At 44.2% G+C, this 25,630-nt stretch overlaps 1 protein-coding gene and 1 long non-coding RNA gene across 2 annotated transcripts in view; one reads left to right on the top strand and one right to left on the bottom strand.

Moving 5' to 3' along the window:
* Positions 1–25,121, bottom strand: part of epha2b (eph receptor A2 b) — a 34,552-nt gene extending 9,431 nt beyond the window's left edge. The window contains exons 1-7 of the mRNA XM_084187271.1: positions 24,982–25,121; positions 23,917–23,996; positions 21,574–22,225; positions 7,956–8,111; positions 7,335–7,694; positions 6,981–7,108; positions 6,512–6,683 (exon numbers count right to left, since the gene is read on the bottom strand). Of these exons, the coding sequence (XP_084043397.1) occupies positions 6,512–6,683; positions 6,981–7,108; positions 7,335–7,694; positions 7,956–8,111; positions 21,574–22,225; positions 23,917–23,996; positions 24,982–25,063 (1,630 nt within the window). The 5' untranslated portion in view covers positions 25,064–25,121. The remainder of the gene's footprint in view (positions 1–6,511; positions 6,684–6,980; positions 7,109–7,334; positions 7,695–7,955; positions 8,112–21,573; positions 22,226–23,916; positions 23,997–24,981) is intronic.
* Positions 966–5,597, top strand: LOC311150029. The gene is made up of 3 exons (XR_014615066.1): positions 966–1,079; positions 3,228–3,346; positions 3,703–5,597. It is a non-coding gene; the product is annotated as an uncharacterized lncRNA (long non-coding RNA).
* Positions 25,122–25,630: the final 509 nt, after the last annotated feature.

The following is a 25,630-nucleotide window of genomic DNA, read 5'->3' as shown; positions in this document are numbered from 1 at the left end:
CCTCCTTCCCTCAGCCAGGGCATTGAAAATGGGTCGTGGATGGGTATTCCAGCATGACAATGACCCAAAACACACGGCCAAGGCAACAAAGGAGTGGCTCAAGAAGAAACACATTAAGGTCCTGGAGTGGCCTAACCAGTCTCCAGACCTTAATCCCATAGAAAATCTGTGGAGGGAGCTGAAGGTTTGAGTTGCCAAACGTCAGCCTCGAAACCTTAATGACTTGGAGAAGATCTGCAAAGAGGAGTGGGACAAAATCCCTCCTGAGATGTGTGCAAACCTGGTGGCCAACTACAAGAAATGTCTGACCTCTGTGATTGCCAACAAGGGTTTTGCCACCAAGTACTAAGTAATGTTTTGCAGAGGGGTCAAATACTTATTTCCCTCATTAAAATGCAAATCAATTTATAACATTTTTGACATGCGTTTTTCTGGATTTTTTTGTTGTTATTCTGTCTCTCACTGTTCAAATAAACCTACCATTAAAATTATAGACTGATCATGTCTTTGTCAGTGGGCAAACGTACAAAATCAGCAGGGGATCAAATACTTTTTTCCCCTCACTGTATTTCTTCCTCCAATATGATGAGGTGGGGTTAAAGCAAACGTATGTGGGTGACATTGATTGATCAATGCGATGGCGCATTGATCGACTGCATTTGCCTGGGCTGCATTCAGTATGACAGAACGTGTTCAGAGTTTAAAATGCCATGTTTCACATTAGCAGCCCCCAAACAATAATGTGAAGCGCATATAGCTACTCATCAATATGTCACTTTTGGAGATAAAAATCTATTATATGCTGCTGTGCCGGACGCGCACCATAAAAACACACAAAAATAACTAATTTAACATTGTCCTTGCTCGACATAGAAACAGGTGAACAGTTTTGGAACACTGAGCCACTGGCTGCCTGCCTGTACCAGGTGGCTGTGTTAGGAGTGGGTTGCTTTTGACAATAAGCCACCGCACTACAGCCATATCGTTTTGAACGTAGAAGAAGACCAAGAGACCGGAGTAGGAAAGGAGGAGTCGACCGGGATGGGCGAGAGGAATGTCCAGTTGGCCAGAAAAGCATGGTAAGCTAACGTTACTGAATATCAAGCTAGCTAGCTTGGCTACGACTGAAAGTCAAGTTGGCTAACTAGCTGCGTTTTACAGCCAGACTCAGTTTTACACTTAGCTAGCTAGATAATGAACTAAACTGCAATTATCATAAACCATTCTTATCTAGCTAGCTATGGTAGCTAAATATCTGTCAGATGTAAAGCAAGCAGGATCGTGGCATAACATAAACAATGCATGTTGGCTAGCTCACGTTAACTAGATCACTTAAGCAATAGAGTGGATACTTAATAAGCTAGCAGCTAGCTAACTACAGTCAAATAAGGAGGAGCATGGTCATGATGGAATAAGTCACCTATGTGAAGCTAGCCACAATACTGATTAGCCACAATAGCGGAATTTGCTGTTCGCCTTTGCAATTCTTAGTGAGATGAGATGTGGTCCCAAAATATAAAGAATATTTTAGCTAGCTATAAATTCACGTATGCCATGTAATTTGTCATAGCTGTTATCACAAAATGGCATGCATAGTTTTAATTAGATCTATTGTTGTTATGTACATACAGTGCATTCGGAAAGTATTCAGACCCCTTGACTTTTTCCACATTGTTACGGTACAGCCTTATTCTAAAATGGACTAAATAAAACAATTTCCTAATCAATCTACACACAATACCCCATGATGACAAAGCGAAAGCAGGTTTAGAAATGTTTACAAATTCAAAAATAAATAAATAACTTAAATACTTTATTTACATAAGTATTCAGACCCTTTGCTATGAGACTTGAAATTGAGCTCAGGTGCATCCTGTTTCCATTGATCATCCTTGAGATGTTTCTACAACTTGATTGGACATGATTTTGAAAAGGCACACACCTGTCTATAAAGGTCCCACAGTTGACCGTGCATGTCAGAGCAAAAACCAAGCCATTAGGTCGTAGGAATTGTCCGTAGAGCTCCTAGACAGGATTGTGTCGAGGCATAGATCTGGAGAAGGGTACCAAAACATTTCTGCAGCATTGAAGGTCCCCAAGAACACAGTGGCCTCCATCATTCTTAAACGGAAGAAGTTAAGAACCACCAAGACTCTTCCTAGAGCTGGCCGCCCGGCCAAACTGCGCAATCGGGGGAGAAGGGACTTGGTCAGGGAGGTGACCAAGAACCCGAAGGTCACTCTGACAGAGCTCCAGAGTTCCTCTGTGGCAATGGGAAACCTTCCAGAAGGACAACCATCTCTGCAGCACTCCACCAATCAGGCCTCTATGGTAGTGGCCAGACGGAAGCTACTCCTCAGTAAAAGGCACATTACAGCCCACTTGGAGATTGCCAAAAGGCACCTAAAGACTCTCAGACCATGAGAAACAAGATTCTCTGGTCTGATGAAACCAAGATTGAACTCTTTAGCCTGAATGCCAAGCGTCACATCCGGAAGAAACCCGGCACCATCCCTTTCAACGGCAGGGAGACTAGTCAGGATCGACGGAAAGATGAACGGCGCAAAGTACAGAGAGATCCTTGATGAAAACCTGCTCCAGAGCGCTCAGGACCTCAGACTGGGGTGAAGGTTCTCCTTCCAACAGGACAACGACCCAAAGCACACAGCCAAGACAACACAGGAGTGGCTTCAGGACAAGTCTCTGAATGTCCTTGAGTGGCCCAGCCAGAGCCCGGACTTATACCTGATAGAACATCTCTTGAGAAACCTGAAAATAGCTGTGCAGCGACGCTCCCCATCCAACCTGACAGAGCTTGAGAGGAACTGCAGAGAAGAATGGGAGAAACTCCCCAAATACAGGTGTGCCAAGCTTGTAGCGTCATACCCAAGAAGACCCAAGGCTTTAATCGCTGCCAAAAGGTGCTTCAACAAAGTACTGAGTAAAGGGTCTAAATTCTTATGTAAATGTGATATATGTTTTAATGTTCTTATACATTTGCAAAAAATTCTAAAAAACTGTTTTTGCTTTGTCATTATGGGGTATTGTGTGTAGATTGAGGGGGGAAAACGATTTAATCAATGTTAGAATAAGGCTGTAACGTAACAAAATGTGGAAAAGGTCAAGGGGTCTGAATACTTTCCGAATACGCTGTACATTAATGTGAAATAGACAGTGATACATGAATCCTAAATACAGGTACCATTTTATTTTGTTAATCGCTGCAGGTTTGTCATCTGATTTATTGGAGCCTGGTGGAGATGGACGCAACCATACTACAAGGCAGGACATTTCTCTGCATCCAGGTTGATGCTTGCTACTAGCAGGAACATGCAGCACTCTGTCAGTAAGTCATGATATTCTTGTTTTCCTTTACATTGCATGATACTAGAAAGGAGGCCCTGAGCAATCGCTCTCCAGATGCTACAGACAGAATGGTCCAAGGACCTCCAGAGCCTTCTGACCAACTACCTGAAATATCTCCAGAGCACAGAGAAGTAAGCTACACTCATAATAGTATACTTGATGCACTATGTAAACCTCCTTCACTGTGGCAGTCTGCCTGTGTGATAACATATTATACAGAGCCACTGGTTGGATTGGTTTTACTGTACTCATGCCAAAACTCATGCTCTCTCCACACTGTAAGAGTCTCCCAGACTTCTATCAAATCTAACATGTGTCCATCCCACTTTCCTCTAGGTGAGTCTGCTGGGCTATGGAACTCTAGAGCAGCACATCAAAAAATCCTGTTGTAAGCTATCAGCAGACAGTTCCCTGAGGAAGGATGCAACTATCAAGGCTTTCAAAGGCCACATTTTGGGGAGGACCAAATATTACCGTTGTAGCTCATTATATTGAAGGGCTTTGACTGGGAAATCACCTCCCCAGTCAGTCTTTTGTGCGTATTGGACATTCATATTGCAATGTACAGTCGTGGTCAAAAGTTGAGAATGACACAAGTATTGGTCTTCACAAAGTTCGCTGCTTCAGTGTTATGAGATATTTTTGTCAGATGTTACTATGGTATACTGAAGTATAATTACAAGCATTCCATAAGTGTCAAAGGCTTTTATTGACAATTACATTAAGTTTATGCAAAGAGTCAATATTTGCAGTGTTGACCCTTCTTTTTCAAGACCTCTGCAATCCGCCCTGGCATGCTGTCAATTAACTTCTGGGCCACATCCTGACTGATGGCAGCCCATTCTTGCATAATCAATGCTTGGAGTTTGTCAGAATTTGTGGGTTTTTGTTTGTCCACCCGCCTCTTGAGGATCGACCACAAGTTCTCAATGGGATTAAGGTCTGGGGAGTTTCCTGGCCATGGCCCAAAATGTCGATGTTTTGTTCCCCGAGCCACTTAGTTATCACTTTTGCCTTATGGCAAGGTGCTCCATCATGCTGGAAAAGGCATTGGTCTTCACCAAACTGTTCTTGGATGGTTGGGAGAAGTTGCTCTCAGAGGATGTGTTGGTACCATTCTTTATTCATGGCTGTGTTCTTAGGCAAAATTGTGAGTGAGCCCACTCCCTTGGCTGAGAAGCAACCCCACACATGAATGGTCTCAGGATGCTTTACTGTTGGCATGACACAGGACTGATGGTAGCGCTCACCTTGTCTTCTCCGGACAAGGTGTTTTCCGGATGCCCCAAACAATCGGAAAGGGGATTCATCAGAGAAAATGACTTTACCCCAGTCCTCAGCAGTCCAATCCCTGTACCTTTTGCAGAATATCAGTCTGTCCCTGATGTTTTTCCTGGAGAGAAGTGGCTTCTTTGCTGCCCTTCTTGACACCAGGCCATCCTCCAAAAGTCTTCGCCTCACTGTGCGTGCAGATGCACTCACACCTGCCTGCTGCCATTCCTGAGCAAGCTCTGCACTGGTGGTGCCCCGATCCCGCAGCTGAATCAACTTTAGGAGACGGTCCTTGCGTTTGCTGGACTTTCTTGGGCGCCCTGACGCCTTCTTCACAACAATTGAACCTCTCTCCTTGATCCGATAAATGGTTGATTTAGGTGCAATCTTACTAGCAGCAATATCCTTGCCTGTGAAGCCCTTTTTGTGCAAAGCAATGATGACGGCACGTGTTTCCTTGCAGGTAACCATGGTTAACAGAGGAAGAACAATGATTTCAAGCACCACCCTCCTTTTAAAGCTTCCAGTCTGTTATTCTAATTCAACCAGCATGACAGGGTGATCTCCAGCCTTGTCCTCGTCAACACTCTCACCTGTGTTAATGAGAGAATCATTGACATGATGGCAGCTGGTCCTTTTGTGGCAGGGCTGAAATGCAGTGGAAATGTTTTTTTGGGATTAAGTTCATTTTCATGGCAAAGAGGGACTCTGCAATTAATTGCAATTCATCTGATCACTTTATGACATTCTGGAGTATATGCAAATTGCCATCATCAAAACTGAGGCAGCAGACTTTGTGAAAATTAGTATTTGTGTCATTCTCAAAACTTTTGACCACGACTGTACAGCCTTACCTATGGATATTGTGTCCATTAAATGTGGTATCAGCCTACAGTACCAGTGGCTGTCGGTGCCGTTTAAGATGAGTGAGAACAATCCAAATAAAATAAAATAAATTATGAGCATGGCCTTATTTCTATCACAGCATATTGGATGACTGTCATTCATATTCCATTCACCCAGCTCAATGTAACATCAATAGTTTTGGCTACTACACGATACTCTAATTTCCCCAATACCCATCATGAGGTTGCTACAACCTAGCCTACGAATTAAAGTTTACAACGTAGGTGCACAGGTCGTGAGAAAAATTGGAGTAATGAAGGTGACAGACAGAAACACATTCAATACCGCCTGCATCTAGCTGATCTAGGGTGTAATCATTAGTCAAACAGTTGCAAACTAGAGTTTCTGTTGAACAAATTCAGGTATGTTGATCCCTGTTTCGTTTGATTCCGTTTAAGAAACATTTTAACAGAATCGGCAGAATGAATACATCCCTGATCACCCTCAAACACAGTTCACTTTCATAGCAGCCACATACAAACAGCGTGATCACTTTGCTCGTTGTGTATATATACAGTGCATTCGGAAAGTATTCAGACCCCTTGACTTTTTCCACTTTGTTACGTTACAGCCTTATTCTAAAATTAATTAAATGAAAATGTTCCCTCATCAATCTACACACAATACCCCATAATGACAAAGCAAAAACATGTTTTTAGAAATCTTTACAAATGTATATAAAAAACAAAAATAGAAATACATAGATATGTAGAGAACATTTATACATTTTAGTCAGTATTTCTGTATTTCTCCCTTGCTCATTTATTTAGCTATGTGTGGATTTATTTATATTAATTTAATTCTAATTACAGCAGGTTTGGTCCACCATCACACACACACACACCACACAGGTTCTTCCATTTCAAGGCCCTGGGGTATTGGGCTGTGTCCCAATCATCTCAAATATTGTAGCATCCCTTCATTCTCCCTTCTCCTTATTAAGCTGATATATGGCTGTCTTCCTTACCTTCAGTCAGGGTCTCAAATTCATCCTCCATGCTGGATCCTCCAGGGCTGCCCTCGGGGCTAAGGGCCTGTACCCTGAATAGGTAGGCTGTGCCTGGGGACAAGTCACTGATCTGCACAGAGCTCTTCTCCAGAATCAGAACAGTGTACGTGGTCACATCCAGATTGTCATCCTGGAAGAGTTGGAGAAGCGGGGGGGATTGAAAGATGAGATAGGTCATGTTGGTTCACTGTGTTTCGGTAAGGAATCGTAATAATAAGGTACACTGTTTTGTTATGCAGTATTGCTCCCCCTGTGGCGTTTATCATCCCTGAAACCCCTCTCATTTTCTATCTTGCTTTTTTTTCCCCTTTCTTCATGCACTACCACAACATTCCTTTTCTAACTCATTATGTATCAAAAGACATATCCAAATACAACAGTGCAAACATTTTCACCAGCTAGTGGTGGCGTGGGTGGTTTACTGTACCTTCTTGCGGTAGGTGAGTTTGTAGCGGGTGGGCTGGGGCAGGGGCCTGCGGGGGGCTACAGCCCAGGACAGGGAAAGGCTGGTGAGGCTCCGCTCGTCCAGACGCATGGACGTCACCTTGGGGGGGTCTGAGGAGGGAGGAGGGGAGATGTTAACAATTACAGAGACTTTGTGCAATATCCTTCACAGGTTCAACTGACCAAGAGCTTTTGAAATGCTTTCACTGCATTATGTGTGATGGAGTATTTAGTGATCATGCTTGTATGAGGCCAAACAACTACATTTCAGATCATACATAATACAAGGTTTCTACTACTACTACTACTACTACCACCCCCAAGTACGGTGACCCACCTGTGTAGTGCAGGGCAGTGGTCAATGTGCTGGTGGGCGGGGGCCTGTTGGAGGGTGGCGCCCCCTGGCTGGCGAACAGCGACACTCCGCTGTGGGCCTCCACGGTGAACGTGTAGTTGAGGTGGGGCTCCAGCTCGCTCACTGCCACCCGGGTGTCCGTCAGGCCTGAGCTGGCTGGCTCGAGGCGCACCTTCTCCCCGCATGGCTGGCATGCGGTGCCCTCGCAGCGTCGGCACTCCACGCTGTAGGTGATGTCACTGCGGCCGCCCGTGTCCTCCGGCGGGCTCCATGACAGCTGCAGCTTGCCCGCCACCAGCTGGGTGGTCATGGCGACCAGTTCTCGCGGCGCTGAGGGCAGGCCTGAGGAAACAGGAGCAGGAAAATGGAAGCATGTTAGTTCATGTATGATTAATTAATGTCATCATTAACATTATGTTAACCACTGTAGCATTCTGGGATTTTCTTTTGCTTACGGTCATTCTAATCTTATTTTCTTTTTAGTGTCATTATTTTGGTCAAGAGAGCACTTGAGCGCAATGAAAAGCAAATCTCTCATTCGTTGTCAGTGTAGGATCCACCAGTGCACTAAACAGTCATTTTCCAAAATGTCCTCCTCCTCACCTGAGCAGGGCCCTGTAGCTGGGTCGTCGGGAGCACGATAGAAGTATTCTGCACACGGGCAGCGCAGTGCCCCGGAGCTCAGCAGCTTGGTGTTAACAGGACACAGCTCGCATGCATCGCTGGACACAAACGCTTTGAAGAAGCCTGGCTGACACTCTGAAAACACAACACACACACAGGGAGGGGAGACTTTCATGAGGAACTGAGGGGAACTAGTTGAGAAACTGCAAATGAAATTATGGCAAGGAAAACATGCAGTGCGTCCCAAATGGCAACTTATTCCCTATATAATGCACTGCTTTTGACCAGAGCCCTATGTTCACAACATGTAACAATTTCAAAGATTTTACAGTTCATAAGAAAATCTGTCAATTGAAATACATTTATTAGGCCCTTATCTATGGATTTCACATGACTGGGAATACAGATATGAATCTGTTGGTCACAGATAACTTTTTTAAATTGTATTTTAAGTAGGGGACGTGGATCAGAAAACCAGTCAGTGTCTGGTGTGACTACCATTTGCCTCATGCAGCGAGACACATCTCCTTTGCATAGAGTTGATCAGGCTGTTGATTGTGGCCTGTGGAATGTCCCACTCCTTTTCAATGGCTGTGCGAAGTTGCTGGATATTGGTGGGAACTGGAACACGCTGTCATACACATCGATCCAGAGCATCCCAAAAATGCTCAATGGGTGACTTGTCTGGTGAGTATGCAGGCCATGGAAGAACTGAGACATTTTCAGCCTCCAGGAATTGTGTAGAGATCCTTGCGACATAGGGCCGTGCATTATCATGCTGAAACATGAGGTGATGGCGGTGGATGAATGGCATGACAATGGGGCTCAGGATCTCGTCACAGTATCTCTATGCATTCAAATTGCCATAGATAAAATGCAATTGTGTCCGTTGTCCGTAGCTTATGCCTGCCCATACCATAACCCCACCGCCACCATGGGGCACTCTCTTCACAAGGTTGACATTAGCAAACAGCTCGCCCACACGACGCCATACACGCTGTCAGCCATCTTCCCAGTACAGCTGAAACCGGGATTAATCCATGAAGAGCACACTTCTCCAGCGTGCCAGTGGCCATTGAAGGTGAGCATTTGCCCACTGAAGTTGGTTACGACACCAAACTGCAGTCAGGTCAAGACCCTGGTGAGGACGACGAGCACGCAGATGAGCTTCCCTGAGACGGTTTCTGACAGTTTGTGCAGAAATCCTTCAGTTGTGCAAACCCCCAGATTCATCAGCTGTCCGGGTGGCTCGTCTCAGACCATCCCGCAGGTGAAAAAGCTGGATGTGGAGGTCCTGGGCTGACGTGGTTACACGTGGTCTGCGGTTGTGAGGACAGTTGGACGTACTGCCAAATTCTCTAAAACGACCTAGGAGTCGGCTTATGGTAGAGAAATTAACATTAAATTCTCTGGGAACAGCTTTGGTGGACATTCCTGCAATCAGCATGCCAATTGCACGCACCCTCAAATCTGTTGCATTGTGTTGTGTGACAAAACTGCATATGTTAGAGTGGCCTTTTATTGTGTAATGATCATGCGGTTTAATCAGCTTCTTGATACGCCACACGTGTCAGGTGGATGGATTATCTTGGCAAACGAATTTGTCCACAAAATGTAAGAGAAATACGCTTTTTGTGCGTATGGAACATTTCTGGGATCTTTTCTTTCAGCTCATGAAACATGGGACCAACACTTTACATATTGCGTTTATATTTTTCTTCAGTGTACTTTTGAACTACTACTCTTCCTTTAAACCATCCCCCTTTTCTCGCTCTCGCTCTAAACTAATACATCTAGTTGTCCCACATTCCAGGACAGTATGTCAGCCATCAATACTTCACGAGGAGAGGAGAGAAAACAGAGAGCAAGCCAGAATCAAGTGGGAAAAGAAAGCAGAAAGAGCGATAGAAAATGAAAAACTGAGCGGAACCATTATGTGCATACTTCAGCAGTCTTTTAAAAAGACCCCTGTGCAGATATGAAACCGTATCGCTTAGATAAGATGTCTGCTGATTTCACACGTGGGAGAATAGAATGGGAGAGCTGCAGGTAAGCTCCAGCTGTGCACCAACAGTAGGGGAATCTGAGAGTAAGATGTCGTGAAATCTCTGTGGTTCTCATGGAGGAAAGTGAAAATGAGAAGGCCACCCTTAAACGCTGCAAAAACATTCCAATGGCTGCTGGTCATGTCCTTGCTATATCCCCTTACATGATCACACACACACACTTGGAGAGGAAATCTGACTTCAGAGGAAGGATTACTGTTCTCTTCACCTAACACACACACACACAGCTTACTTTGGTTATTCTATTTCCAGGGCCTGGGGTATAGGGCTGTGTCCCAATAATCTCAAATAGCAGCCCTTCCTTAGCCAGCTCTCTTTACCTAGGTTGACTTCATTGCTTTATCAGACATGAAGAGTCGGCGGCCCTAATTTAAGTAGATGGATAGATGAATAATATCATGTAGATGGATGATATCAGTAGATGGATGATATCATGTTTGATGTGAGCGACTGTATGCAAAGTAGGTACCGGGTGACAAGGTGTTCGAAAAAAGGACAGTTGGAGTGTGTCTGTGTGTGTGTGTGTGCGAGAGAATGCTAAAGCGAAAAAGAGAGAGATTACAGGCAATGGAGGAATGACTGGAGAAAGAAGGTGAAATATATAAAGAATAAATGACAGATGGTTTCAGTGTCTGCATCCAAAAGGCAACGCAGGGACAAGTCAAGAAGGAAACAGATGTCTATTCTCAGAGAAATATCAAGTTTGACTGAAGTTTACTTGGAACCTTTAAGTAACCTCACACTTGCCTGAAAGAAACCTCTGCGTTTTATTTATTTTGAGGGTATTAACTCAAGTGACTATGAGACATTCCCCTTCCTTTGCTCCATTCGTCTTTTGTCTCGTTGGGGCCTCCAAGTTGCGGTCGAGCCATTTGTCAGCAATAGAGGTGAACAAAGGTATACATTACAGCAAACGTGGGCGGCAATGGCGCATTCTTCATTTGAAAAGGAATTCCTAGCATGAAAAGAATTTGGATTGTTGCCGTTTCTTTCACGTTACCCTTCTCCTCTCTTTCTCTGCAAGCTGTTTCTAGAACATTCACGACTACTCATTAACACCACCTCAAAGGGCAAAAATAAATGGAGGGATAGAGAAACAGAAGGGCAGCAGAGGGATAGAAAGAGAGAGGGGTATCGAATCCTGCTGGAGACTTAGGAAGAAAAGGGGGAGCGAGAGAAGAGAGAATTGCATTGAGTGGGCAAACGAAACAGCTGCTGTCTCAAACCCCAATTCATAGGCCTCCATCTCCCCTGCCTCCCCACTCGTAATCCCCAAATTCCTCTGTCCTCCCTTCTACTCCCTTCCAGCCTCACCAAAGGCTCACAGCTAACCCATTAGCATCTCCTTTCACCAGCAACCAGCAGGCAGGAGAATGCCATGCCATAAAACTGCAGAGAGAGAGAAAAAAAAACTTCTTGCAAATAGTAGAAATGCCACATGGCAACTGAATAGAGGGGACTAGGCTCTTTTTGCACAGCAGCGGCAGGAAATTGAGAGTGGCTGCGATGCGTCTGGTCAGGGCTGTGGTGAGATGGCCTTACACTAAGAAGCGGACTCTGTAATCAACAGGCAGTCCAGAATACACCACCCAACGGGAGGCCCGTGGGCCTAGAATAGAGGTCTTCACGGTTTCAACAGACCCAAAATACCGAGATCCAAACCGGGACCCGAGCAGGTACAGGTTCTAAATTCGGACTTTTGTCTCGGATCTGGGTCTGGTCTGATATAATTGCCACTGGTCTCAGTATGTGCAATTACATTTGATTTACCGACTGGACCCGCTTGGACCTGTCCTCTGTTAATTTAATGTTTGTGTGATGAGAACTGCGAGAGCTTGTTCTCTGTGTCAGCCAATTGCAACTCAATAAAATGTATAGCTTATGTCCAGCGGAAACTGGTTCCGGCTGCTCACATCACGTGCGCCTGCTGATGAGGAGAGAGAGCGAGTGAAAGGAGCCTTGGCCTAGAATACTGTTGATTGCGAAGATGGTAGTCCTTTTTCATTGAAGTAAAACAAAAGTATAGTGAAAAGAAGGCGCAAGAGGAATGTCCTTCAAATCAAATCACATTTTATTTGTCACATGCGCCGAATACAACAGGTGCAAATAGTCCGGGTAGCCATTTGATTAGCTGTTCAAGTCTTATGGCTTGGGGGTAGAAGTTGTTAAGAAGCCTTTTGGACCTAGACTTGGCGCTCCGGTACCGCTTGCCATGCGGTAGCAGAGAGAACAGTCTATGACTAGGGTGGCTGGAGTCCAACTATTTTTATGGCCTTCCTCTGACACCGCCTGATATAGAGGTCCTGGATGGCAGGAAGCTTGGCCCCAGTGATGTACTGGGCCGTACGCACTACCCTCTGTAGTGCCTTGCGGTCAGAGGCCGAGCAGTTGCCATACCAGGCAGCGATGAAACCAGTCAGGATGCTCTCGATGGTGCAGCTGTAGAACTTTTTGAGAATCTGAAGACCCATGCCAAATCTTTTCAGTCTCCTGAGGGGGAATAGGCTTTGTCGTGCCCTCTTCACTACTGTCTTGGTGTGTTCGGACCATGATAGTTTGTTGGTGATGTGGACACCAAGGAACTTGAAGCTCTCAAACTGCTCCACTACAGCCCCATCGATGAGAATGGGGGCGTGCTCGGTCATCTTCTTTTTCCTGTAGTCCACAATCATCTCCTTTGTCTTGATCACGTTGAGGGAGAAGTTGTTATCCTGGCACCACACGGCCAGGTCTGTGACCTCCTCCCTATAGGCTCTCATCGTTGTCGGTGATCAGGCCTACCACTGTTGTGTCGTCGGCAAACTTAATGATGGTGTTGGAGTCGTGCCTGGGCATGCAGTCATGGGTGAACAGAGAGTACAGGAGGGGACTGAGCATGCACCCCTGAGGGGCCCCCGTGTTGAGGATCAACGTGGCAGATGTGTTGTTACCTTCCCTTACCACCTGGGGGCGACCCGTCAGGCTGTCCAGGATCCAGTTGCAGAGGGAGGTGTTTAGTCCCAGGGTCTTTAGCTTAGTGATGAGCTTTGAGGGCACTATGGTGTTGAACGCTGAGCTGTAGTCAATGAATAGCATTCTCACGTAGGTGTTCCTTTTGACCAGGTGGGAAAGGGCAGTGTGGAGTGCAATAGAGATTTCATCATCTGTGGATCTGTTGGGGCGTTATGCAAATTGGAGTGGGTCTAGGGTTTCTGGGATAATGGTGTTGATGTGAGCCATGACCAGCCTTTCAAAGCACTTCATGGCTACAGACGTGAGTGCCACGGGTCGGTAGTCATTTAGGCAGGTTACCTTAGTGTTCTTGGGCACAGGGACTATGGTGGTCTGCTTGAAACATGTTGGTAGTACAGACTCTGTTAGGGACAGGTTGAAAATGTCAGTGAAAACACTTGCCAGTTGGTCAGCGCATGCTCGGAGTACACGTCCTGGTAATCCGTCTGGCCCTGCGGCCTTGTGAATGTTGACCTGTTTAAAAGGTCTTACTCACATCGGCTACGGAGAGCGTGATCAAACAGTTGTCCGGAACAGCTGATGCTCTCATGCATGCTTCAGTGTTGCTTGCCTCAAAGCGAGCATATGTCCTTGGGGACAAGTTTTAGTGGACAAAGATGAGAACATTGGTGCAGCCAAATGGACTGTGTGCAACTCGACCTTTCATTTAGTTATTTTCGTATTTATTATCAATTGTTTAGTCATTATTATTATTATTATTATTATTATTATTATTATTATTATTATTATTGGCCTATTTAATCATCTAAACCGGTTCTTTAAATAACCTATGCAAAAAGTGCTTTGTTTCATTTTGTTAAGACATTTTCGTTGGCTAAGTGAAGTTCTGTCTTTTTAATTTTGTGCTCCGTATTTAGTTTAAGGTTAAAAGTAGGTATTCTGTAAAAATTAATTACATTAGCCTATTGCTGTCATTTATTGGGTATGCCTACGGTATGCAATCACCTTTGTTGGTAATAGTTGCAATATAGGCTAGCCTGTTCAAATCAAAGGTTTAATTCTGTTGAGCCATTTTTGTTAGCCAAATTAAGTTCCAGCTGTAATGGTGTGTTTGCCGCAATAATATAATTACCAGTAGGCCTACTATGCTACCTTCACTCAAACCATGAAAAGGAAAAACCAAAGAGGGCAAGATGCAAAACTTAATTTAATGCCGCAATATAATAACCTGTTCGTATTTTCCCTATAAACAATGACTTGACTTTCTTTTGATATTACCCGAATAAAGTTAAGCAACTTTTGTTAAGGTTTGGTGTGGTATAGCTATTATTAGGCTTAGCTACTGCAGACCTATGAAGGCAGTGCGCACCGGCACTCCAAGTTGAACTTGAGGTGAGGAAGAATGTTTTTGGCCTACCAGAGTTACTCCTTTAATCTAACAATATAAGGCTCATCTTTCTAAAATATATTTGGATAGAAAATTAACAAATTAGCCTCCTTTTGTACGCCTATATCTGTATTGCAGTAGTAGCCCATCTGACAAGTATAAAGAAATCCATATCGGTTGGGAACATAGCGCCGGCATATCTCTATCTTTCTCTCGGTCTCTCTAAAGCCAAAGCTCGTCTCTAGGCCTATAGGTCTATTGCATGCAATGCCCTGATGCATTTAGCGCTCAAATCTCCAACAGCTGAACAGTGAGGTAGACAATTATTGTTTAAGGAAAGTAAAAAACAATAGACTACAAAGTTTTGAATATGCTACACATCGAAACATATTTTTTTTGTAATTTGTTATAGGCAGTTTAAGAACACGTAACTGTGGATCATTTGGCCAGTGTCGCTTGTTTATTGATGGCATTGGCAGCGCCCAGTTAGCGGTTTCTTTCTCTCGTTCTTTCTACTCTCAGATCTGAAATGGGTCTCTCAGATCCGAAGCACAGGTCTATTTGGGTCCGTTGTCCATGGTCCTTTTTGGAAAAGGTCTCAGTTTTTTGAAAATGTATTTATGCATATCAGGTCGAGTGGGAAAGCCACGAGTCCAACTTTTTGGATCCGTGAAGCCTAGAGAGCCATATAGTTCAGGCCCATTTCATTTAGTGCCTTTCTCTAGAAAGGTCACCGCATGTGTACACTGACTCACAATCACAGGAAATGAAACCAATGAACGTGATCAACAGGAATCGGTGACCACCAATTTATTCGTTTTTGAGGAGGAATAGAAACTGAAGAAGGGTAAAGGAATGTTCCTCTGAAAGTGAGAGAGTGGTTCGTCTTTGCTGCTGGACACAACAGGAAGCGTAAGGTTGACACTGAGCTTCCTTCCTCCAGCAGCCAATCAAAGCATGTGAGGGAAGAGGGTCACAGCCACAGATTGAGTCCAGGGAAAGAATAAGGGAGAGAGCTGAAATGTTGTTGACAAAGAACAGAACAGGGAGTAAGGCCGGGGTTTGGGGACTCTTGAGGAAAACCCGGTGCATTTCTCAAGTAAATAACAGTTTGTCAACCTCTTTAAAGAGTCAGACAGCTGAGAAACCTAAGTGAGAATGTCTCCTTTTTTTGCCCGTCGGGATCCCCTGGGAGGTAGGCCCTGTTTGTCATTTGAGATGCCCTGTGCCTAAAGAGCCTGGGCGTTTGTTTATAGTGAGTGACTGGCGAGTGACTGGCGGGTCCTGGTGGATTCTGGGAGTTGAGTGGGCTGGTTTGTCAGCCAGAGTTAAGATGGATGAGATGGAGACAGTGATGAATGCACGGACTGGTGAATGGATGAATGGGTACACGGCGGCCGGACAACAGAAAGCCCTCAAGGACTTGAATAAAGTGGGGGTGCGCTAGAGGAGAGGAGGGGAGCAAAACAAAAAGCCCCAGTCAAGTCCTGGGCTCTTTTGGTTTTAAAGCACAGGAGGGTCATGTCTGCCCCAGGGTAGTAGTAAGTTAAACTGTCCTCGACTACAGGGAGTCGATGGCCAACTAAAACAAACACAGGAGAGGAGTGAGCGAAGGAGTGAGAGTGGGGGAGGGAAGGAGTGAGAAAGGGGAAACAGCAGATTGTTCCGCAGGGAGGGGGGAGTTAAATTCAGACATAGACATAAAAAAAAGTGTTGGAAAAATAAAGCTCCAGAAAATAAACAATGTTGAGATCATTTTCATGACTAATTGTAGATATCCAGGGAAATGTCAGCATCCATCAGGTTTTGCAGGTATAGGCTATTTTGAAGCAGGTTTTTACTTATGTGATAGTTCCATATACCTTGGTTGAATGCACTTATTCAAGTCACTCTGGGAAAGAGCATCTGCTAAATGACAAATACATTTTCGGCTTCCATTTTCCCATGTGGTGTCACAAATGCCATTTTTGCATGTGCAGGGCAACTTGTCATTGGTGTATTAGGGGGTGGTTAAGCAGAACAATGTGTGTCTCTGACGGGGGAGGTGTAGTGGTAACATGAAGCCATGGGGTCACAGAGACGGAGGAGTGCTGCGGCGAGAGGGGGGGGTTAAGGTGTGGGGGGAGATTAGTCAAAAGGATAAGCCGACCGATGGAGCAGCTGTAAGAGAATTACATCTGTTTTACAATTTCACTTAGGCTTTCATCTGGTTGTCAACAAACACAATAAATTCCCTAATACCTTTCTCTTCACACTCCTCTTCCTTCGTGCTGCTCACAGAGAACAGGGGAAGTGAGAGGAGGAGTGCAAATGGGAATGAGAGAGGGGTACAAACAGGGAGAAAGCAGCCATGTACGCATTAAAACAACCATCACACAAACCAACAAAGGGGTCTAACACTAAATAGATCTCATGCTCCGATTGAAATAATATTCCTCATTCCTTTCTATTCATGTCCTGTCCTTCGACTACACTGCCCGACAACAGCCACCACGGTCATCTAGGACACACTTCCTTTGCCTTTCCTATAAGTCAAGGCCAGACATCCAGGTGGCAGCGCACGCTGGATTCCAACATGTCTGCTTCCTGTTAAGAGGCTAAATTAATGAACCAATAAACAAAATGACTTATCAGTGGGCCGCAAAAACCAAAGGAGTGAATGGGGGGACTGACTGCAGGGCAACAATGGAAAGCCCTGAGCCAACAGGTTGGAGAGTGGTTGAGGATTAGGTGGCGTCCGGTTTCCGCTGGAGCCCGTCCTGTCCGGTGGGGGGACGGAAAGTGCTGAGCTCACACACCGGCAGCACAATACACAAATCTCCATGGCCCACCACCACCACGTTGCACAGGAATGTCATACAGAGGAAATATGCACCCAAAACATGCCCCGGAATACTTTTTCAGCAAAGTGCCAACATAGGGGGAAATGGAGCTATGTGGCACCTGGGAGTACTTGGCTGGTTACTGTTAGAATAATGGCACAAATGTCTTTGTATGAGAACACAGACACCAAAAGTGTATTGTTCTGTGTTTTGTTCAAGTTACTCTACTGTTGCACTGTCAACCATACCAGAAAGTAGGCATCTCTTTGGCCTACATATGCCCAGAGAAGAGCCATCTTTGCTCATCCTCATGACTAGCCAATGCTATTATGCCATATTAAGTGCTTCCTATGAGTTTCTAACCCTAACCCTTATCATTTACTTATTAACTGTACCTCTGGATCCGAAAAAGCAATAGGATATGACAAACGACATTGCCTATATAGGCCTATTGAATTAATTAATTCTAAAGCAAAGGCTAAATTTGAGCGATCAATTAAAAAATACATTTGCATCAGTAAAACGGCATATTTTTTATTTATTTATTTAAAACATTATTTAAATATTGGCCACTACTCCGTTTCCTGTCATCTCTTGTAGAATTCATTGAATTATAATGGGTCCTAAATTCAACATGATAGCGCATGACACTTTCAAGAAGCAATTTACTCAGTCCCACCATTATCTAGCCCACACTGAACCTCCGTGGGAAGAGGTCAACATCAACTTGGCACAAGATCACAGAATCACATTCCAAGTAAATCACAGCCAATCTCCCGAAACTTCCCCATTCCCCATTTCCAAAGGGTAAGAAAGAAAGGCGCTTTGATATGAGCATGCTGAAAGTGCAAAACTAGTCTGATAAGAGGATCCTTAATGATTTCTTGGACTATTAACACAATGTGATCATAGGCCAAGTAAATCTAGTCAATCCACAGTATCCATAACGATTCCTTAAGCTATGGATCGCAAGGAGAGACATGGAGTGTATGTAACACTGTAGGCCTTTGCACCCCATCTGATCATGAACGAAATGTCACAACAAACCAGTCCCAGAGAGGTTCCCAGAGAGGTTTCCTTCTGATTACGATCAACAAGTTGGCTCCAGCACCAGAGACCGCACTGCTGATATTATGTTGCACCAAAATAACAATTGCTCTGGTCTTTCTTCATAATGACTCTCCGGGGAGTAAACTGGGGTGAATCCTCTCGTTTTGTCATGTATTCACTCTATCGTCTGTGTCATATATCAAGGCTGTGCATCCACACAAAACTGTGGGATACAGATAGGGAATACTGTTCAAATTTAGCGTCTGTTTATCGTTTTAAGAGACAGTTGTCAAATAAGCAAAAATACTTATTTATTTACTGGCATACACAGAACAGCGCAAAGTCTAAATAGTCAGTCACACATGGGTCGTGTGAAACGGGATGTTGCGATTCAAATAGTGTCACATTCAGGACCTCCACACTTGCCAACCATAATAAAATCTTCTTCATTCAGAGTGCAATAGAAAAACTAAAAGGAATGTTGTCATCTTGTAGCTGGTTACACTGAAAACTCAGTGATGATGTTGCTTATGATCATAAACCCACAGGAGAGTTGGAAAATGGAGATGGGAAAAGAGGGGAGGGGGGGGGGGGTAGAGCCTGGGAGCAATAAAATATGTGTAGAGAGAGAGAGAGAACGAAAGAGAAATAATGAGGGGGAAAGAAAGAAAAACTGAGGAGCAAAATAAATATGGAGGCAGGATTTTACATTACATTTAGCAGACGGTCTTATCCACAGCGACTTACAGTTAGAGCATTCATCTTAAGATGGCTAGGTGAGACAACCACATATCACAGTCGTAGTAAGTACATTTTTCCTTAATAAAGAAGTTATCAGCAAAGTCAGTGCTAGTAGGAACAGACAAGGGAATAAGAATGACAGACGTCTTATTTAAGATACTCTTATCTAATCAGGAAGACAAAGATGCAGGCAGTACCAGTAGTTACTGCACATAAAAACACACACACACACACCCAAGTCAATTACTACCCAACAAATCACTCACCACACGGAAGGCACAGTCATTCAGCTTCAGCGTCACCAACAGTTTCACTTGACATCACTTTAGGGGGAGGAAAACTGGGCCTAGATTACTGGAAAAGGGAACTCCTCCTTTGGGAGAAAATAACCTTACCAGAACTCATTTACTGGTTCCATCAGGATTCTTCCCACAGAAAGTATTGTAAAAAAGAGCCCAACAACATTCAACATTCAGACTGTGTGTAAACACGAGCATTTGGAAACTGAGTGTGCGTCCCAAAATGACACCCTATTCCCTAAATAGTGCTCTACTTTTGACCATAGGGTGCCATTTGGAACGCATATAGTTGATCCTAAGTCATATTTGCCCAGCTTCGGGATGAGTGTGCACAAGGCTTTACTGTGGGTGACAGGGTGTGGGCATGGACAGCTCGACACAATCCAAGGAGCAGCCGGGACAAATGTTTGTCTTTCTATGGTAACACAAGGTATGTGTACTTTTGTGCCAGCGAAGAATATGTGTAAGGAAGGGCGTTCTTTTTAAAGGAGAAAAACTTTGTCAATGTCAACAGTGAGTCAACTGGAACACACTGCATGGAGGAAAGGGGGGGGACGTACGTGCATGCGTGTATGCTTGCGTGTTTGTATGTGTGTGTGTGTGTACTGCATGCATGGTTGTATCCATGATTTCTTCCACTGAAAATGCCAAGCTCATTCACCTTACATTGTAGATGTCTGTATTCAACCTCCCATGGAATATCACCATGTCCATCTGACTCCATCTACTCCCTTTCTCAATCCAGCGCTTCAATCCATTTTCATGTAAGGTGGGAGGAGTACACCCCAAATGGCATTCTATTCCCTATGTATAGGGCTGTGGTCAAAAGTACTGCACTATATTAGATAATAGGGTGCCATTTGGGACACAGCGCAGGAGTCCTCCCAAAGGAATTCCTCAGACCAGCAGTAATCTGGGAGGCTCCTCAGTAAATGGAAGAGGAATGCAGTGGAGAAGAAGGGGAGGGTGAGAGGAGCCAGTGCCTACAGCTCAACACTGCACCTCACTGTTCTACCTTTACATTCCTCACCATTTTATCACAACCTTTCTCTCAGTCTCTGTGTGCGAGTGTTTCTCGCTCACCCACCCCACTACCTCTTTCTCCTTTTCCTCTAAAACTATGCCCTGACAGAAATAAAATGACATGACATGTTCATTACCAATGGAGGGGAAACTAAGAAAATGTGTGTGTGTTCCAAAATCAATGGTGCAGCAACATGCCTAGTGTTCAGGTGATGGTAGTTTTGTGGTGCTCTATCACAGAACAGCACCTAACAGGCCTGAGCATGCCAACACTCGCTCTCACACACCCTGCTGCAGTACCACACAAAACATTCACATGGTGAAACCTTGTCTTTCACAGCAGCTCTGAGATAGAGAGAGTGAGAAGAAGAGTGAGAAGTTGAATGTGAAGGAGAGAGAGCATGCCCAATGGCTTAAGGAATGCCAATTTATCTGATGCATGTAACAAACAAAGCCAGAGACAACCAGAGGGGCTTGCTTTCTCTCCTCCTCCTCTCCCCTCCTGCCGCCTTGAAGAAGTCAATTCATCACCAGTATAGTCTATGAGTATGACTTGTGAACCTCCCATATTTGATCAACTTCTGACATTTTGGCAGGACTCAGAGAAGAATGTAGATGAGGACTTGAATGCAACATGGTTGCAACATGACTACAAAGCCCAGGGGTTGAGTGACGGTAAGACTACCTATGAGTATCTTAGATAAGAGAATGATTGACAAATGAGTAGGACACTAGCTTATAAGCATGGCTACTACCAAAAGTGGGCACCTCACAAGCACTTTTCAGTTAAGAGGAAAACGGCTGACTTAAAAATATATTTTTAAGTACTTTTATCTTGATACATTTTATCTCAAATCACATGCATGGCCTAAGAGTAGCTGAATGTTGTTACAATGTTTCTACATTGTAGTTTGGGTTCAAGGTCAGGGATAATGTAGTGACATGTATAAGTAGGGCTGCACATTCCCTCCATTTCAGAGGAGTCACATTACCCCAGGGGAGAATTCCACCACAATGATAGCTAACACTATGATAAATAACCAGGGCTTTTTGATATTTGCATGTTTTATAACCAACACAAATGGTAACGAACAACTTCTGCTAAATTTCTCTATGCAGACTCACGTCAGCTCACACACACACACACACACGCACCCGCAAACACAGCAAGTCCATGATGCTAGAGGGGATAGAGGCCAGCTCTCAGAATGCCCAGCTGTCAGTGAGCCAAGATAACACAGGAACATTATACCTTACCTCGACATGTGTCGTTGACGGCCTCGTAGCCAGGCATGCATTGGCACTGTCCAACAGGCACCACCCACTCTCCGTCCATCGTGCAGTAGATGCGGGGCGGCACCTCACTCACCGCGTTCTCCATGCAGGCCCCCACCACTTCCCTCAGGGCCTGGTTCACCCCCCCACCCGCCACTGTCTCGGGGAAGGCTGCCAGGCTCTTGACGGTGGCCGGGCAGGTCTTGTAGTAGACCCTGACAGAGAGCAGCGCAACACAGGCCCCGATGTCCTGGAAGGCCAGGTAGAAGCCTTTCCTGCTGAGGCTCTCTACCACCCGCGTCTCTGTGTTGATGCGCAGCTCGTTGCGGCTGGTGATCTCATCCGGCGCGATGGTGGCCACCTTCTTGAACTGGCCCTTGCGGAAGTTGGTGCCGATGTCGGCGTCCGACTCAGAGGAGAACAGGTTGAAGGTCTCCTTGCAGGTAAGCGACGAGCCGTCGAATGAGTTGCAGTCACGCACAATGAACTGCAGCTCCACGAAGACGCGAGAGGCCGACGGGCGCCGCTGGATGAAGGTGGTGCGCAGCCAGTTGTCCTGCTCGTGCTCGCCCACGTTACACACAGAGTAGGTGTAGAACTGGGAGCCATTCAGCCTCCTCTGGACCACCTCCCACTGAAACAACCACACAGACAGACCATCAGGGCTCCAGTCACATACGGACTCTGGGGGATACATTACTAATAGTGGGCTGGAACAAAGTTAAAATGTTCAATGATTATGGGGGGTGCCCAACTGCCCATGTTGACATCTTTAAAATGCTAATGGTGGTGCCTTAATTTGTTATACGAGTTCCCAGCTCCCCCGGCACTCCTGTAATTTGAACCCTGGAGACAAAGTGAAAGCATGTGAGAGAGTGAGGGAGACCCCAAAGGAACATATTAAGACATAAGAGTGGCGAGAAAGGACGAGGCCTTAGCGAAGGAATGAAGCCAGCCGATTTTGACAATAGCATTGAAATAAACTGAGGTCTGTCAACAATGAGGGATCTTATGCAACAGATGTTGATCCATGTATCCAACTCTTGCTGCCACAGAAGTTCAACGTTTTAGTGAGAAATCTTCAACGTGCATCAGCTTAATAGTGGCTGCTGAAATACATGTGTCCCCACAGGGGCTGAGCCTGTGGTTCTCTCTGCATGTTACCACTGCTATTAATTAAAGGAATGTGCTTTGTTGGCTGACTGTGTGGCATCACATAAACGGGGGCATGCAACAGGAGAGCGAGCGCCTCCATAAAACTACTACTACTACCCTAACCCTAAGAAATGGAACACTAGTCACTTTAATAATGTTTACATATCTTGCACTACTCATCTCATATGTATATACTGTATTCTATTCTATAATATTCTACTGTATCTTAGTCCATGCCGCTCTGTCATTGCTTGTCCATATATGTATATATTCTTAAATTCCATTCCTTACTAGATTTGTGTGTATTGGGTATATGTTGTGAAATTGTTAGATATTACTTGTTAGATATTACTGCACTGTCAGAGCTAGAAGCACAAGCATTTCACTACACCCGCAATAACATCTGCTAAACACGTGTATGTGACACATTTGATTTGATTTGAATGACCACTCAAATGTAAATTACACAAAATTAGACCCAAGCACGCATACCACACAAAAGCACACGATAGCAAAAAACAATAATCTGTTGTGTTTTACTGTGATGAAAGACAACATATTTTCTCCTTATGAGAAAAAGATAGCCAACTTAACTCGCTACATCTAAATTTCCCCAAAAAGCACCATATGCTGCCGATGTGCCCTTGAGCAAGGCACTTAACCCTAATTGCTCCTGTAAGTCGCTCTGGATAAGAGCGTCTGCTAAATGACTAAAATGTAATGTAAATGTAAATATGCTCCAAACTTTAAGTCAATTGCACACTTACATACAATTCTGAAATGAGGGACTTAAAACCACATGAAGCCACAAGTATTCTCTACCACACTTGCTATAGGTGCCATTCTCTCCCTTGGAATAGTCCAGACATGCTGCACACTAAAACCCAACCCCCATTAGAATAATGTGATCATTTCACATATTCAACTTGAACGTTACACTTTTAGTAACGTTTGTACATGAGCACCATGTTACAGCACGCACTCACTAACTGTAAGTCGCTCTGGATAAGAGTGTCTGCTAAATGACTAACATGTAAATGTAATAAGAGTTGTTAAAGTAGTGTGAAGGTAAGAAAGTCAGACATGGCATACTATGTGCTACCCCATCCATACTTCCCCAAAGAGAAGAGTACAGAGACAGGGCAATGGAAATAATGGATGGATACTCACCCCTTGCTTGTATCCTTGTTCATAGGGCCAGGTCAGCCAGCCTAGCTCACTCCCTGATGCCCTCATATCCAACAGCACCTCTGCGCAGGGGAAAAGTCCAATTTAAGTCAAATTCAACCAAATAGGTCTTGACCTACTAAAATGTGATTGACTAACACAGAGAGCTGGGACATGTACATTTTGAAGTTAATTTGCTTCTTTCTATTAGGTATTATCATTTGAACTCTAATATCTTACTTCATGAATAGTGATTAAATGTCTAAATCCCCTACACTGCCTCAAGTGAGGCTTAAACATAGGCCTATGTTAGTGACTTTTACAATTAAAAAGGAAGCTTAGGGTGTAATCATTAACTTGAGATGGAATATCCTAACTTTATCATCATTCAACTGTGCTGCGCAATAAGTGGTACCAGGCATGAATGTTCAGCCCAGCCATGCAGATAATTATTCACAAGTCTCTCTTATGTAGATTGTTAACTTGCACTGCACTAGTGTGAAATAGTTTTAAATTCATTTTTATAGGAAAACGAAACAACCTCTGCTTATTAATATTAAAATAAAAACGGATCTAATCATTTTATTTGAGTGTAGAACTACATGGCACAGTAGCATAGACTACTATTGCTAACATATTGCCTACTGTGTGTTATATTTAATATGTACACACAATATCTTACTGCAATCTTATTGATCTAGAGACAATATAAAAGTTCAAAATTCCAACAGGTAGTGTGGCACTCTATAACGTAGCAAGATTGCTCTCAGCACACCCTCATCTTTATAAAGAGGGTAGATACTGATAATCCAATGCGGGCGAAACTTGAACATCTGAAAATGTATAAGGGATTGATTTAAAAACAGTTTCTGGTCAAAATCAACAAACTAAAAAACTTCTACAAGTTGCGAAATTGTATCAGTAGCCCATGTTCTTGCCCTGTGCTTTAAACATCCACTTCCTCGTGGTCCCACAACCTGAGCAGAGGAGAATATACTTCTTGCAACAGGAACATTTTGATTTCAAATAGTTGCCAAAGTTTGAAAAGTAGTCAAGACCTTCGCTTACCTTCTTTAGTTTGCAGTGTAATAAATATACCGTTAATTAATACATAGGAAAACAACAAGCGCTTAATTCCACGGGAATCCATTTGGGAAAGTTTTCTTTTTATTTCTAGGCTTGGATGGGACACTTCCACGCTCTCATCAGTTGCTGAAATAAACCATGAGCTCGCGAAAGCCTCATTCACAAATGAGGACGTCACCAACCCCGCCCGTTGGAATGTCATCAATTCCAAAAAGGAGGGGGTGTGGCAAAGCAGAAAGTGGCATTGGAATTTATGATTTTGATGGCCTCAATCATTTACCTGAGCGACAAGCAAAGCAGATATCAATACAATGTTGGCCTATTTACCTTTTCATAATTATTTCTTTGTGTACAAAATAAGAAGAGAGAATTCTGCGTGAAACTCATGATAAAAATGTAGCAACCAGATTATTATCATTTTCATATAATCTAGAATCTGAAGCAAAGACAACTGAATCCATAAAGTCAAGAGAAATACAATTGAAAATAATTGTACTAATTGGCTTTAGAATTTGAAATACCATACCCTTGATGCATATAAGTGAAGTAGAAAAAAAAGATGTGTTCTCAGGGGGAAGGATAGAGAGGTGGGAGAACGGGGAATGGGGAGTAGGAGGGTGTGCTGGTATGA

Source organism: Coregonus lavaretus (genome assembly GCF_964263955.1).
Source record: "Coregonus lavaretus genome assembly, chromosome: 22".
Taxonomy (NCBI): Eukaryota; Metazoa; Chordata; class Actinopteri; order Salmoniformes; family Salmonidae; genus Coregonus; species Coregonus lavaretus.
The sequence above is the reverse complement of the archived record's forward strand: the minus strand, read 5'-3'. Positions and strand labels throughout refer to the sequence as shown.